The sequence below is a fragment of the Colossoma macropomum genome, unplaced genomic scaffold (assembly GCF_904425465.1).
Source record: "Colossoma macropomum unplaced genomic scaffold, Colossoma_macropomum, whole genome shotgun sequence".
NCBI lineage: Eukaryota > Metazoa > Chordata > Actinopteri > Characiformes > Serrasalmidae > Colossoma > Colossoma macropomum.
The window spans coordinates 14,146,484-14,159,898 of record NW_023494795.1 but is presented as its reverse complement, the minus strand read 5'-3'; the positions used below and the strand labels follow the sequence as shown (position 1 = coordinate 14,159,898).

General features: G+C 39.9%; 1 protein-coding gene across 1 annotated transcript in view; it reads left to right on the top strand.

Moving 5' to 3' along the window:
• Positions 1-3,002, top strand: part of itpa (inosine triphosphatase (nucleoside triphosphate pyrophosphatase)) — a 3,220-nt gene extending 218 nt beyond the window's left edge. Inside the window, exons 2-8 of the mRNA XM_036581561.1 lie at positions 1,090-1,147; positions 1,225-1,289; positions 1,368-1,441; positions 1,549-1,580; positions 1,704-1,816; positions 2,052-2,128; positions 2,719-3,002. Of these exons, the coding sequence (XP_036437454.1) occupies positions 1,090-1,147; positions 1,225-1,289; positions 1,368-1,441; positions 1,549-1,580; positions 1,704-1,816; positions 2,052-2,128; positions 2,719-2,848 (549 nt within the window). The 3' untranslated portion in view covers positions 2,849-3,002. The remainder of the gene's footprint in view (positions 1-1,089; positions 1,148-1,224; positions 1,290-1,367; positions 1,442-1,548; positions 1,581-1,703; positions 1,817-2,051; positions 2,129-2,718) is intronic.
• The last annotated feature ends 10,413 nt before the right edge of the window (positions 3,003-13,415 follow it).

The following is a 13,415-nucleotide window of genomic DNA, read 5'->3' as shown; positions in this document are numbered from 1 at the left end:
TGGAATATGAAGTCCGTGGTCGCTCCGCTGCTGGCTGATCCTCCGGGTTTTGCCTTTTTCATTCGCTTACGTCACGGGCCGCCCGCTGGCCTGTGTGTGGTATAATGTTTATGGCTGACATTATTTCTGGCTTCATTTTTTATAAACGTATATGCTACTTTGATCTGTATTTATGGCATAAGAGAAATACATTGGATGATTATACATAAAAAATTAACAAATAAATATTTTTGGCCCGTCATGCCTCACTATATTAAGCATTTTCATAAAAAGATATCAAATTACTTCCAGCTCACAGTTTCCACTGTCCACATTGTCATGAAGAAATGGCAGTTAAGCGGAACTATGAAAGTCTGGGCATGATCTAGGAGGCAAAGTAAAACCACCATATGACAGCAAAGGACCTGTGGGAGTGGTGGTGCACCATTCTACTGTGCAGTGTTACTTGTACAAACGTGGTCTGCATGGAAGAGTCATTAGAAGAAAACTTCATTGCAAAAGTCTATGTCTACTGTATGCTAAACAACATCTATATAAGTCATATAGGAGGCATTTTGGAGACACACAGTGTAGTCTGATGGAGTAAAAAATGAGCTATTTGGCACCACACACACACATTTTCTAAGCCGCTTATCTTCTGGGTCGCTAGAGCCTATCCCAGCAGTCACTGGGCGGAAGGCAGGATAGACATATACATTTAAACACACATTCACACCTCAGGGCAGTTTAGCCTGTCCAATTGGCCTGGCTGCATGTCTTCGGGCTGTGGGAGGAAACCGAAGTACTCATGCAGGAAACCCACGCAGACTCCACACTGAAAGGACCCTGGTCACCCAGCCAGGGAATTGAACCCAGGCCCTTCTTGCTGTGAGGCAACACCGCTACCCACCGCACCACCAAGCTGCATATGAATAAATATCAGTAAAGATGACTCAGGCAGTCAGGAAAATGAAGCTGAAAAAATGCTGGCAGCATCACATTTTTCAAAAACAATAATCATTAATAATCATTATCCCACAATATCTGTGATCTTTCTAGTTGTATGCAGAAATTCTGCCGTTTACCTTTTACTGCTTTCTGTGTGCACAGGTGGTCCAGATCCTTGGGGACAAATTTCCCTACAAACTTGTTTCCGAGAAGATTGACTGTGAGTATGGACTCCATTTGCCATATATAGGGTCTTCTGTCACTGTGTTGTTCTTGACTGAATGATTTCATTTCCAGTGCCTGAATACCAAGGAGAACCAGATGAGATTTCCATACAGAAGTGTCAGGAGGCAGCACGACAGGTTTGACCTCTACAGTAGATTTCAATATTCTCTCTGCATTAAAATGCATTTCGAGCTTTTGTGTGTTTCCCTGTAAAGGTAGATGGCCCAGTGATTGTGGAGGATACATGCCTGTGTTTCAGGGCACTGGGTGGGCTGCCAGGGCCGTACATGTAAGTGAAAATGTGTTCTATACGTACCACAATTAGAATGCAGTTATTGATTTGTTGAAAACGGACCACATCCTTCACACAAGGATGATTTTATTGTGTTCCCTTAGTAAATGGTTTTTGGATAAGCTGAAGCCTGAAGGTAAAAACTTTTATTTGCATATTAATTATTAATACTTGAACAATTGATACTTGTTCAGATGACAATTGAAATCTATAGGAAATTACATTTTATTTGCTCTATGTTTTTTTTTTCTTTTGTCAGGCTTGTATAAGCTTCTAGCAGGTTTTGAGGATAAATCTGCTTGGGCTCTATGCACGTTTGCTTTTTGTGCTGGCAAACAAGAGCCAGTTCAGCTCTTCAGAGGAATAACTGAGGTTAGCACATATTCTAAATACACAGCATAATATATTTTTAATACTGTTGTAGTGCACAAACATGCAGCACACGTCATATGTCAAATTGCTTTAGCATGCAACATTAAGTAGCACATAAACCAGCCTTTATACAGCATGTGAAACTACATGATTCACAAATATACAGACTACAGGAACAATTTCCTCTGTAAATAAGAGGCTCTGTGTTTTTAATGGATTCCTTTCTGCTATTTAGGGCTGCATTGTGGAGCCTAGGGGTCCCAGGGACTTTGGATGGGATCCCTGTTTCCAGCCTGATGGATATGATAAAACGTGAGGGAACTCATTTTCTTTTACTTCACCGCTTTACCACTAGATGGCAGCCTTAGCCAAGAGTGACTCATGAAATGAAAATCATTCATCCGGTTTCCAAACAAAAGACTGCAAAACGCTACTCATTTAGATGACAGTTTAAATTTTTTGACTAAGACCTACAGAAAGGTTCAAGGTCCTAATAGGTTTTGCACAAAGCTAATAATACTGGGATCTGTTTGGATGACTGAAACCTCATTCCAACCTCTTTCCAATATTATTCAGACTCAGCTCGACTTTGCAGTGCCTCATTCTTGTCAGTCATGGTCAGTGATGACCAAACAATTTTTTCCAGTTTTGTGTGAAGGGATTTTTTTTAAAAGTGTGAATTATCTCTGTAGATTTTTTAGTTAATGCATCTGTTGTTTTCTGGTACATTTTGGGAGCATCTTAAAAAGTTTTTACTATGATGTTTTGATGAAAATGTTGCTGTAAGTGTGTCACAATGTAGGCCAATGATTCAGGGCTGTTTATTGAATTGTGTATGATCGAGTTGTATTCTGTTGCTACTGAGTTTCCCTCACTCCTCTTCTACTGCTTGATCTGTGCAGATATGCAGAGCTCCCAAAAGAAGTGAAGAACAAAATCTCCCACCGTTACCGAGCTCTGGCAGCCATGTCGGAACACTTCTCTCACCTCAACGATGCACCAGAGACAAAACGGCCCAAACAGAGTGACTAATCACCTGCCAGTGCCAAGGACGACCATTTAGATCTCAGTCTGTCCAGTCAGCATCCAGGCATTTGGCCAGCTGGACATACCACAATAATTATGTTATTTGTAAACAGTTTCAACCATCCACTAACTTTTGTAATAAAACATTTTGTGTAATATATTAGCGTTGTCTAGTTATTGTTCTGGATGCTTGAGAGCAAGTACTGCAAATGGGTTTTCTGAAGTGTACTGACATCAAACGAATTACTTACAGGGACAGTGTATATTGTTCAAATATACACTCAATAGTTCAGCAAAAACTCCTGATTCCTTAGTTGTACAGTAGAATTGCAAGGCTGTGTAGCTAACATAAACCTTATCAATAAGCATTGTGTAAACCACATACCTAAATCATCACATACTCACCTCAAACTGCAACAAATTGCTAAGTAATTTCGAACAAACTTGATTATATGGTTTCTGTGGTTTGCCTGGACTTTTGCAAGTTATTGATTGGGGTCTTGGTTAATGAGTGTTTAAACGTCAAACTAAAAATATTGTCCAAAGTTGAAGTGCGTAGCTTATTTAGATGAAGTGTTACTGATGTTGACTCAGGGTCCTCTTTGTCCTCTTCTTCTGACAGATTGTAGCGATATTCTTTTTTCAGTATGTGGTGGAAACAATCACAGCGCGATGTCTTCACATTGTTAATGTTCTTCCCCTTCACACAAAACATTTAGCATCCCTCAAATGACACAGCTTGTGTGTGAAAACATCAAGATGGCGCTAACAGTTTATTTGTTAGCAAATACCCGAACAAGATGAAACGTCCAATCACGTCTTCACAGAGCACAATCAATCAGTTCCAAATGGTGCTGCAAAGCACGAGGAATTAGGAAAAAGTGAACTGAAAAAAGCTAGTTTGCCAAAATACCATCTGTACATTGGGGGAAAATAAACATATGCCTCTGTAAAATACCCAATTGGAATTTTTAAGCAATAAACCTTTTAACAATGATACCAGAAACCTTCACTCCAGTTTTAAGAATAGCCGTGGCTAGCACAACCTATTTTGTTCAATATTATGCTCTGAAAAGATGCAGTACACCACTGAAATACTTATTCAATACTGCTTTGTGAAAATGATTTTACTACAGATTTAATATGGGATGTAAACCTACAAACTATTTTAAACTACTTAGAAATACGGTTATAATTTCTAAAATAAAAGTACCATTTTCGCTTGTTTGCTAATTTAACTTTCAGTTTTGCAATCTTATAGGCTAGGTGAATTTTTAATCCTGCAGTCTGATTGGTTAAAGTTTACATTCTGCAGTCTCACTGGCTAGTTTATTTTTCTTACTATAAGTAACTAGTTCAACGTTCCTTCCTTAAGGTACTTAAGGCTTTCAAAAATGCCACTGAGTGTCAGAAACCGCATGATCAAGTCTGAAATTTCCAGTGCACAATTATAGATGCAAACTTCAGACGCCAAACATGTCTTAGCTGATAGACTGTATTTGGGGTTAATGGGGGAAATGGTGTTAATTCCTTACTCCTCAAGTTTGGCCCAGGCCAGGGGTGTCCAGTCATGTCTGCAAATAACCATTTTGGCTTCCGGGTTTAATTCCGAACAAGCTGGAGCACACCTATATCCTACTTGAAATTAGTCGGTCTCAGTCTTTAAACAATTAATCACTTTTCCTCCTGCTTCAGTGGGCTTAAAAAAAAATCTGCAGCCACCCCAGCCTGTTGCAGATAAGATTGGACACCCCTAGTTTAGGCTATTCACCTTACTGAGAAATCATGCTTTATAAAATACCCCCTTAGTCAGCTCAGCAAGTGGCTGATGACAGAGCAAAGCTGTGGATGGATGCTGGTGGGCCTCAGCCCTATAAATCTACGCCCTGCTACTGTGACAGCTGCTGTTTGTTCACAGGACCCCAGCTCTGTTAGAATGAAGCTGGCTATTACCATCACATCATCCACTGCTTGTGTTCCTCATTACCAATGGCATTCGGTGAATGTTTTCACTTCTGTTTCTCACATTCGCACTCTTTCTTTCCCCCTCTCTTCCCTCCCTGCGTTTCCCATGTGACAACGAGGCTTACTGGGGTAACAAAGATAAATGGGCTCAGCTAATCCACAAAGCAGTAGGCCTGTTTCACTCTCATCTGAGGGGAGATATCAAAAACAGTCTTGTGTAAAGAAGGTGCCTGATGTGTTTGGTCACTGGGATTTGCTGTGGCGAGGAGTCAAGATGCTCCTTGGAACTTGCACATGTTCTTAACCGGCACGTTTTAACAGATTCCCACTTTTCCATTAAATAAGCATGTTCAAGTATCTGCATGTGAATCTATGCTCTGATACTATTGACTGTGACCCATTCACAACCTTAGAGCCAAGGGCAGATCACTATGTATGCTCTTGAATATGAGTACATTGCACTGTGCAAGCAGTTTCTCCAAAGATATCATTCTGCTGTATTTGCTCCAGTGGATCAACAGATCAACTTGAATTCCAATATTGCTGGTAAAACCACACTTAAAGTTGGTGCAGGCAAATGAGGTCAGGCCAAAAACCAACCGAAACTTACAGGCCTGAATGAATACAAAGTGGAAATAGCAGGTAATTGCTACAAGGATTAAGAAACCCTGGCCTTTATGACAAGACTTCCAGTTAGAGTCATGAGGCATTACTCTAGAGAGCCCAGCCTGCCAAAGGCTGTTTCTAAGCCCAGCTTTTGGTGCAACTTTTAATGTTTCCAACATTTCTCAATATTGTAAGCCTGATGTTAAAGTGATTCTTCAGTTTACTCTTTCTAACTACTGACTAACGGACCAGATATGAACACACTGCCATTACCCAGCCGCAAAACTTTATTGAGCATTAATTTAACTTTTTGGAAGTTACTCGCCACCTCAATGATGCACCTCAGCAGCAAGTGAGCCGGAGATGGATTGAAATTATATGTCTGCGTGCACTAAGGTCTTGTTTCAGCCTAGAGAAACATGGGTTGTATGCTATTGAACTCCCTGGCCTCCTTAAGGTCTGTGGGCATGGGATGAAAAACATAGTGTTTGGTGAGAGTTTTGTGGCAGAAAAGAATTTGAAAATAACTACCCCAGGTCTGCATTCCTGCTTTCATTATTGGACTGAGACACAAACAACAACAGACATTAGACAATGGTGCAGGGGCAAAGGCCCAGGGAAAGCATTCCCAGCGTTTAAGAGCTCCTGTGGACTGTCCCTTTCAGATCCACATCAAAACGTCTGTCGTCTCTTTGTCCCGTTTCCTGCTGGGATTATGAGTAAGAGCTCTTCCACTTCCCGAGAAAACGGCACCTTGATATCCCTCAATTAAGCACAACAACATTCCTCTGCACTTAATTCTGTGGAAATGGGGCGGCTCACCAGCACGTAAACGTGTTGTTGTTGGACGTCCGTCTGGCCTGAAACAAAAAGGCTGATGATGTGAAAAACATCCTGTCAATAGACATAAACAGTGATTCCAGACATCCCTAAAACATATACCTGTATGCGCAGCATGATGTTGCAGTTATCAAAGTGACACTTATACCTGCCAATTTTCAGTTTTTTCAAGCTTGACAGAAGGGCTGAAGTACATTGCCAAAAGGTTTGACATGCTTCAAGTCTTAATCTACTGGTATATATACATAATAATAATAATAATAATAATATCATCATCATCATCATCATAATGATTTACTTACAACACATTCCATTTAGTTCCAAAATCTCAAAGGGCTTTGCAGAGGACTATAAGTAAAACACTGGAAACATAAATGATGTTTTTATTTATGATTATCAATAAAAATCACATTCTAACTGCAGCTACATGTATGCTAAAGCTTGTGGGTCAAAACACTGCAGACTTCAGCACACCGTCTCATTAAACACACCTGATCCAGCTCATCAGCTAATCAGCTACAAGGCCTTCATGAACTGAATCCAAAGTGTTGGATGAGGGTAAACACTAATCTCCATAGCACTTTGGCTTTTTCCTGCTTAACACAGTGAAACTTTAATGCCCCTTTAGTTGCTTGAAACCTACATGAAACTAAATTGTGCATGAGTTGCATGCGTAAGTCATCCTGCAACTCATGTGAAACTCAGCTGCAACAGTTGCCAACAAGTTTCATGAAACTGCACATCAAAACGGAGACAACACATTGTGTGAACCAGCTGGTTCATACTTTATTTTGATGGTCTGCTAAAACGCATCTATAAATTCTCATTTTGTCAACAAACTATCTGGTTTATTGTTATCTGGATAATCAAATTTACTCAATTATTAACAGGCTTAAGCTTAGGTTTGGATTTTAGGTTGTGGTTCAGATTAGGGTTAAAGCAAGTGTTGGGTTTAAGCTGAGTTTAACTGGTTTAGCGTAAGTTATGGCAAAGTTTGCAGCTGCAAAGCATTATCAGTGGATCATCAAAACCAAGTCCTTCCTAATAAGATCATTTTGTTTAACATAGTACATCAGCCGGGAAAATACCCAAAACACAATGCCTGTCATTCTTTTTCATTCAATAGCATCGCCTATGAGATAAACTACCTAAGGCCTGCCAGACCTGCTGGCCAGCTGTCTAGGCTACACTCATATAACCTTACGAGCACACACACTACCACCATGTGCACTGCACTGCCACAGATAATAAAGCCTTGCATTTAAGAGCACCATTAAAAATCCAGAAACTCATCAAAGGCAGGTACTGTAAGTGATTTCACAGGTGAAATAGGCGTCCATAATCACCTAGGCCTGTCTGTGTGCAGTAGGGCACTCTCACTCAGCAAGACGTCCAATATAGGCCTGGAATCCAGTTAAAAAGGTCGTAATCCTCTAACACAAACACATCAGAATGGTCTGTAGGAACACCTGGCTCTAAGGTGCTGCAGGAGATGTTTCATGTCATGTCATCTCCAGAGCTCAGACGAAATCTGTTAATTGCTATGGTGAAAGCCAGAGAGACTCATGATGGGTTTTTGCTATGACTTTGTTCAATAGAATAGTAGGATTAATCTTGACTTGATGTCTCACTAGAATTTGTGTGCACATTTGTTTTTATTCCTGTTATTCAGCCATTTACTATATCTGTGATCCATTATTTGCTATAATGGACATTTACTTTAAAGGAGTTCTTTTCCTGTTTGACTAAGACACTGTGGGAAGAGGTCCATCCTCTTCAGCAGCTGGCCAGCATCTGTTTGGCATCTTTTTCCCCTCTTGTGCTGAGCGAAAGTAGCTCTGCAAGGTGACTGCAGCTGGTCACATTTCCTGTCCTGTTTACGATGCAAATCTTCTGCACACCCAAAGTGAATCAGATCCAGTGGTGCTGGCTCTTGGTTCAAGAGTTTCTTTAGAACAAAATACACTATATGTCCAAATGTTTGTGGACATCTCTACTGTTTCTTCTAAAATGAAGGATTAATAGTGGGTTTGTCCCCCTTTGGTGAGGGAAGGCTTTACACTAGATGTCAGAACATTGCAGTGAGGATTTGATTGCATTCAGCCTCAAGAGCATTAGTGAGGTCAGCTACTGATGTTGGATGATTAGTTTTGGATCACAAACCCATCCCAAAAGTATTCAATGGTGCACAGTCACTTCGGAGAAGGCTGCGACTCAATGCTCGGGGTTTTACACCCTTCTAGCTGACGCTTGGCATTGAACATGGTGACTTTAGGCTCCAGCACGTGTGTCAGGCTCCAGTCCTTGCGGGCAAAAACATTGCAGACTTCAGGACACTGCCTCATTAAACACACCTGATTCAGGTCATCAGCTATTTAGCAAGGCCTTCATGAACTGAATTCAGAGCGTTGGATGAGGGTAAATGCTAATCTCCGCAGCGCTTTGGCCCGGAAGGTCTCCAGTTTGACATGCCTGCTCTAAATCATCCCATTTTATTGGCTTTTCTATATTATTTTATCTATTATACAAGCTGTGTGTAACTGAATGTCTGTGACAACAATAAGTGCACCTTGAAATGGCTGAATTCTCCAGGGTCATCTAGATACATTTGGATAAACAGTGTACATAGAAAAATGTAGTGTTCCAGCTCCTCCACTTGTACTGGTTTACAGAATGTCTGTGAGAACATACGAGGCAGCAGAGTCATTGAAGAGTAGCTTTGACCTTTGATGACCTCGGGTCATGAAGAATCAGTTCTCCTGACTGTTTGAGCTATCTAATGAACAGATGCAGCTTCTCAGAAGACAGATGGCCAAATCGCTTCCTCTGTTCTGGCTGGAAGGATTATTGCTTCCAGCGAACTTCTCCACCCCCTCCTTTTTTCACTTGTTTCTTCACTCACCCACACAAATCCACAGCAGAGAGGTGTGATACCACGCACGGAACCTACATGACAGTAAATAAGCAGTTCATCAGGAGAGAAATGCACAAAACCGGGGCCTAATTAGTTTTGTTTGTTAGTTCCATCTGATTCCAAACTCTGACTAAATGTTTCCATAGCAGTCATTAGAAGTTACTCTGTGTTCCAGTACAAACTGAATTTCCTCATTGACTGATTAGTTCAGCTCTTGGGTTCAGTGGACAGGTGAGCCAACTGTTGGCCTGAAGGGCAGGATTTAATGGAAAAAGAGAAGACAGGAAGAAATTATTCTTCAAGGTCTCAGCAATGGAAAACATCTGTCCCAAAAAAATGCACTATAATGCAATTTGGTTTCTCACTATTGTATCTATTTACAGTTTCCAATAACAATGTGCCCAGCTATGTGACCAGTCATAAGTGAAATATTTGTGCAGTATATGACATGCAATTTTATGTTTGTATCTGCTGCACCCTAATGACATATAGTCGTATACCAAAAGTATATGTTTTGTGGATTTAGATGAATTTAAGTGACAAATCCTCTACAGAGACACACACATGGCATTTTTTTGCATTTTTACTGCAGAGCAACAATTTATTTGCTAAGTTAACACATTGGAAAAAAATGTAAACATAATATATTAAACTTGCCATTATATCTGCACTTTTGCATTTTGCACATTTCATTTTTTTTCCAATATGTCCAATTTAACAGGTGTGTTCTCTGTAGAGCATGTGTTGCTATTTTCACTCAAAATCAACAAAAAACATGTAATTCAACCAGGCGTGCCCAAACATTTGCATACTTGTGGTATTTGTGGTATATTTATGCGATTAACTGTACATGTCCCAATAGTTTGTCATAGTTTAAAATTTTTAATGTAGTATTTTATGCTATATTCTGCTACTATTACAATGTCAAGCTTGTAACAATAGAAAAGCCTTTTTTGGTGCTATATAGAACTATTTTCAAAAACGGTTCTATATAGAACCATACACAACACATTCTTCATCAGTCTGAAGAACCATTTCACCATGCAAAGAACCTTTTAAGCAGTAAAAGGCTCTATATAGAACTCAGTGTTCCAATAGAGCCATTGCTAAAGTCTATAGTGTTTTAAGTGTATAGCTTTATAGAAATTATTATAACATCATATTATTTCATTCAAATATGTCTAAAAGTATCCAGACAGCTGTGTCTTATTAATGAATTCAACTTCTTTAAGGTGCACCCATTATTGATACAGGTGTTTAGTTGTGCACATAGCTTGTACACACAAAAGCATTGCCAATAGAACAGGATGCTCTGGGGCAGCTACATGGTTCTTTAGGGAACTAAAATGGTTCTTCTATGGCATTGCTTAAAGAATCCTTTATGGCTCCTTTTTTTAAAAAAGGTCGTCCAATACCACATGCTGGCAAGAGGGGTACAAAGCCCCCCTGCATTGGGCTGTAGAGCAGTGGAACTGCTTTCCCTGGAGTGATGGAGATTCACCCAATACCTTTGGAATGAGCTGGAGTGGCCTTTGTGATCCAGAACAAATCATCCAGCATCAACAAACTGACCTCACTAATGTTGATTGGAATAAAATCCTCACAGCAATGTTCCATTACATCTAGTGTAGAGTCTTCCCAGAGGTTTAGATGCTGTTCCTGCTACAAAAGAGGAATAAACTCACTAGAAATTTGATGTGTCTTTTGGACAAATAGTGTAGTTTCAATGCTGCTTTTCTCTGTATAGTATAATTTCTATACTTTATCTGATTACAGAGGAGTAGTATAGTTAAGTTTAGTAGAAGTAGATTAGCAGAAGTAGATTAGCAGAGCTGTGGAGAGTGATTAGAGAGTGAGTTCTGTTCATTTGTCTGGGAGAAGGGTATGTGTGCGTGTGTGAGCCTATGATAAATGATCTTGTATTTTCTTTTGCTGATGCTCTGGGGGTTTTAAGAGGCGGTACAGGCACATGTGGGACTCATCAGTCACAGGTTTGGGCATTTTCCCTCTGGCCCTGCATCCCCCGCTCCTGTCATTTATAACCCTGCAATACACTCTCCACCTCTCACCACCAGCTACCCCATACTCCCCTGTAACATCAGCTGCCCTAAACTTCCATGTTCCAGACCCTCACCACATTTCAGCTGTAATACCCATCTCTCAATTCATCTACTACATTCATTTGCTACATTAGATTTATCGGCTTTTACATGTATCGGCAACTATGTCCAAAAGTTTGTAGATACCTGCTCATCCTTTCTTCTGAAATCAAGGGTATTATAGAGAGTTTGTCCCCATTTGCTGCAGTAACAGCCTCTACTCCTCTGGGAAGGCTTTACACTAGATTTTGGACCATTGGTGTGAGGATTTGATTGCATTCAGCCACAAGAGCATTAGCGAGGTCAGGTACTGATGTTGGATGGTTAATTCTTGATCACAAATGCCACTCCACTTCATCCCAAAGGTATTGGATGAAGCTTCATCATTCACACTGCAGTTCCACTGCTCCACAGCCCAGCACTTCCTTTATTACATTTATACCCTTCTAGCTAGCATTTGGCATTAGGCATGGTCACTATTGGCTCATCTGCGGCCACTCTAGAGCGTCTCCCACTCTATTGTTTGTGTGCAATTGAACGCTGTGTTAGCAATGGGTGCACCTTAATGTAGCTAAATTCACAAATGAGAAGGCGTGTTTGAATAGTTTAGGACAGTGTTTCACAAATACGAATATCAATTGTATTTTCAGACAGTTTAAATGAAGAATTAATAAACCTTTTATGTAATCATTCAATATGTGCGAAGAGCTCAAGGAGGAACAGACAACAGGAAACTATTGAGAAAGATTCAAGACACTTCTATATATTGGCCACTTTGGCTCATACCTAAAACGTCCTCAGAGGGGTTTTAGATTACCATGTGTTACCACATTGTTTGTCTAATGTTTCTTCTAATGAGCTCTTATTAAACTCCCCAGCAGAGCAAATCATCGGTCATTCTGAGGCACAGCACAGAAAGGAAAACAATTCAAATGAATAATAAGAGTTTCAGCTGAGGACCTGGCTTTCTCGGAATTCTTCACTGAAGGCTTTTTCATTAGTTCCATCTCTCTCAGTGTAGTCTCCCAGGAACAACTGGGTGACATTACTGACAGGCCTCAAACTAAAGCCTTCCTGTTTATGTTGAAAAGGTCAGAGTAATTTATACTCATCTTGCTTTTGTCTATCCATCTCTCCCACTCAACAAGGCTTTGAAGTTCACAACCAAAATGGACCAAGCCAACCACACATACACAAAGGTTCACCACTTCTCTGTGTGTGTGTGTGTATGTGTGTGTTTATGCTCTTCATTTTAAAATTTCCAGTCAACAGATGTTCAACAGATAAAAATGACATCAAATTTTTCAGTATTTTTGTTTGTCCACAAAGTAAAATTAACTTTATGACAATGTCCATTTTATTCAGGGCACATGCTTTCAGCTTTGCAAAGAAATCAACCAAATGCAGGGATATTTTTCCACACCTCAAAAGTTCAGTCTTAGTAGTTGGTTGCATTTCCTGCTTCTTGTGGTTCAAGTAATCCCAATTACAAATTTAGACTCATCAACCTTATTCCACTTCAATCGTCCAGTTTCAGTGTTCTAGTGTGGCCTTTTTCTTCTTCTCAACAGCGACACATCCTTTCAGACTAGATATTGATATCAGATAGAATTGAGTTGTCCTCTTACAGTGGAGGGATGAACAGAAACACCTATGGATTTTTCAGATTTGAAGCAAGAGTGGAGCTTGATTATCTCTCAAAGATGAACGCTTGAAGTGCTGTTTATCTGCTGGTGACAGTTTTGGTGGTCTTGCATGGTTGTTGGGAGTCACATTTTATCAATATCCTTTAATCTTCAATTTGAATTTTCTGTTTTTTTCCCTTCAACTTTGCCCTTCCTTATGGAAGTATATTATTTTATATTTAATCTCCGCAGAAATATCTTCTGAAAATTTGGATTTAACAGGCGTGTTGGCATTCAATCAATGCAGATATGCGGTTCATCAGTCTGGATGCTATACAGCTTCCTCTTTTTCTACATCATTTTATTATCAGCTGCATTAATGAAATGAAGGGTGCCTTCCAACTTCTGCACAGTACTGTATGCATATAGTAGAAACATTTCATACAACCCACAACAGAAGGCCAAAAATGTTATTATATAGTGTTATCATTATAATGTATTAATATTGTCACAAATCATTTACA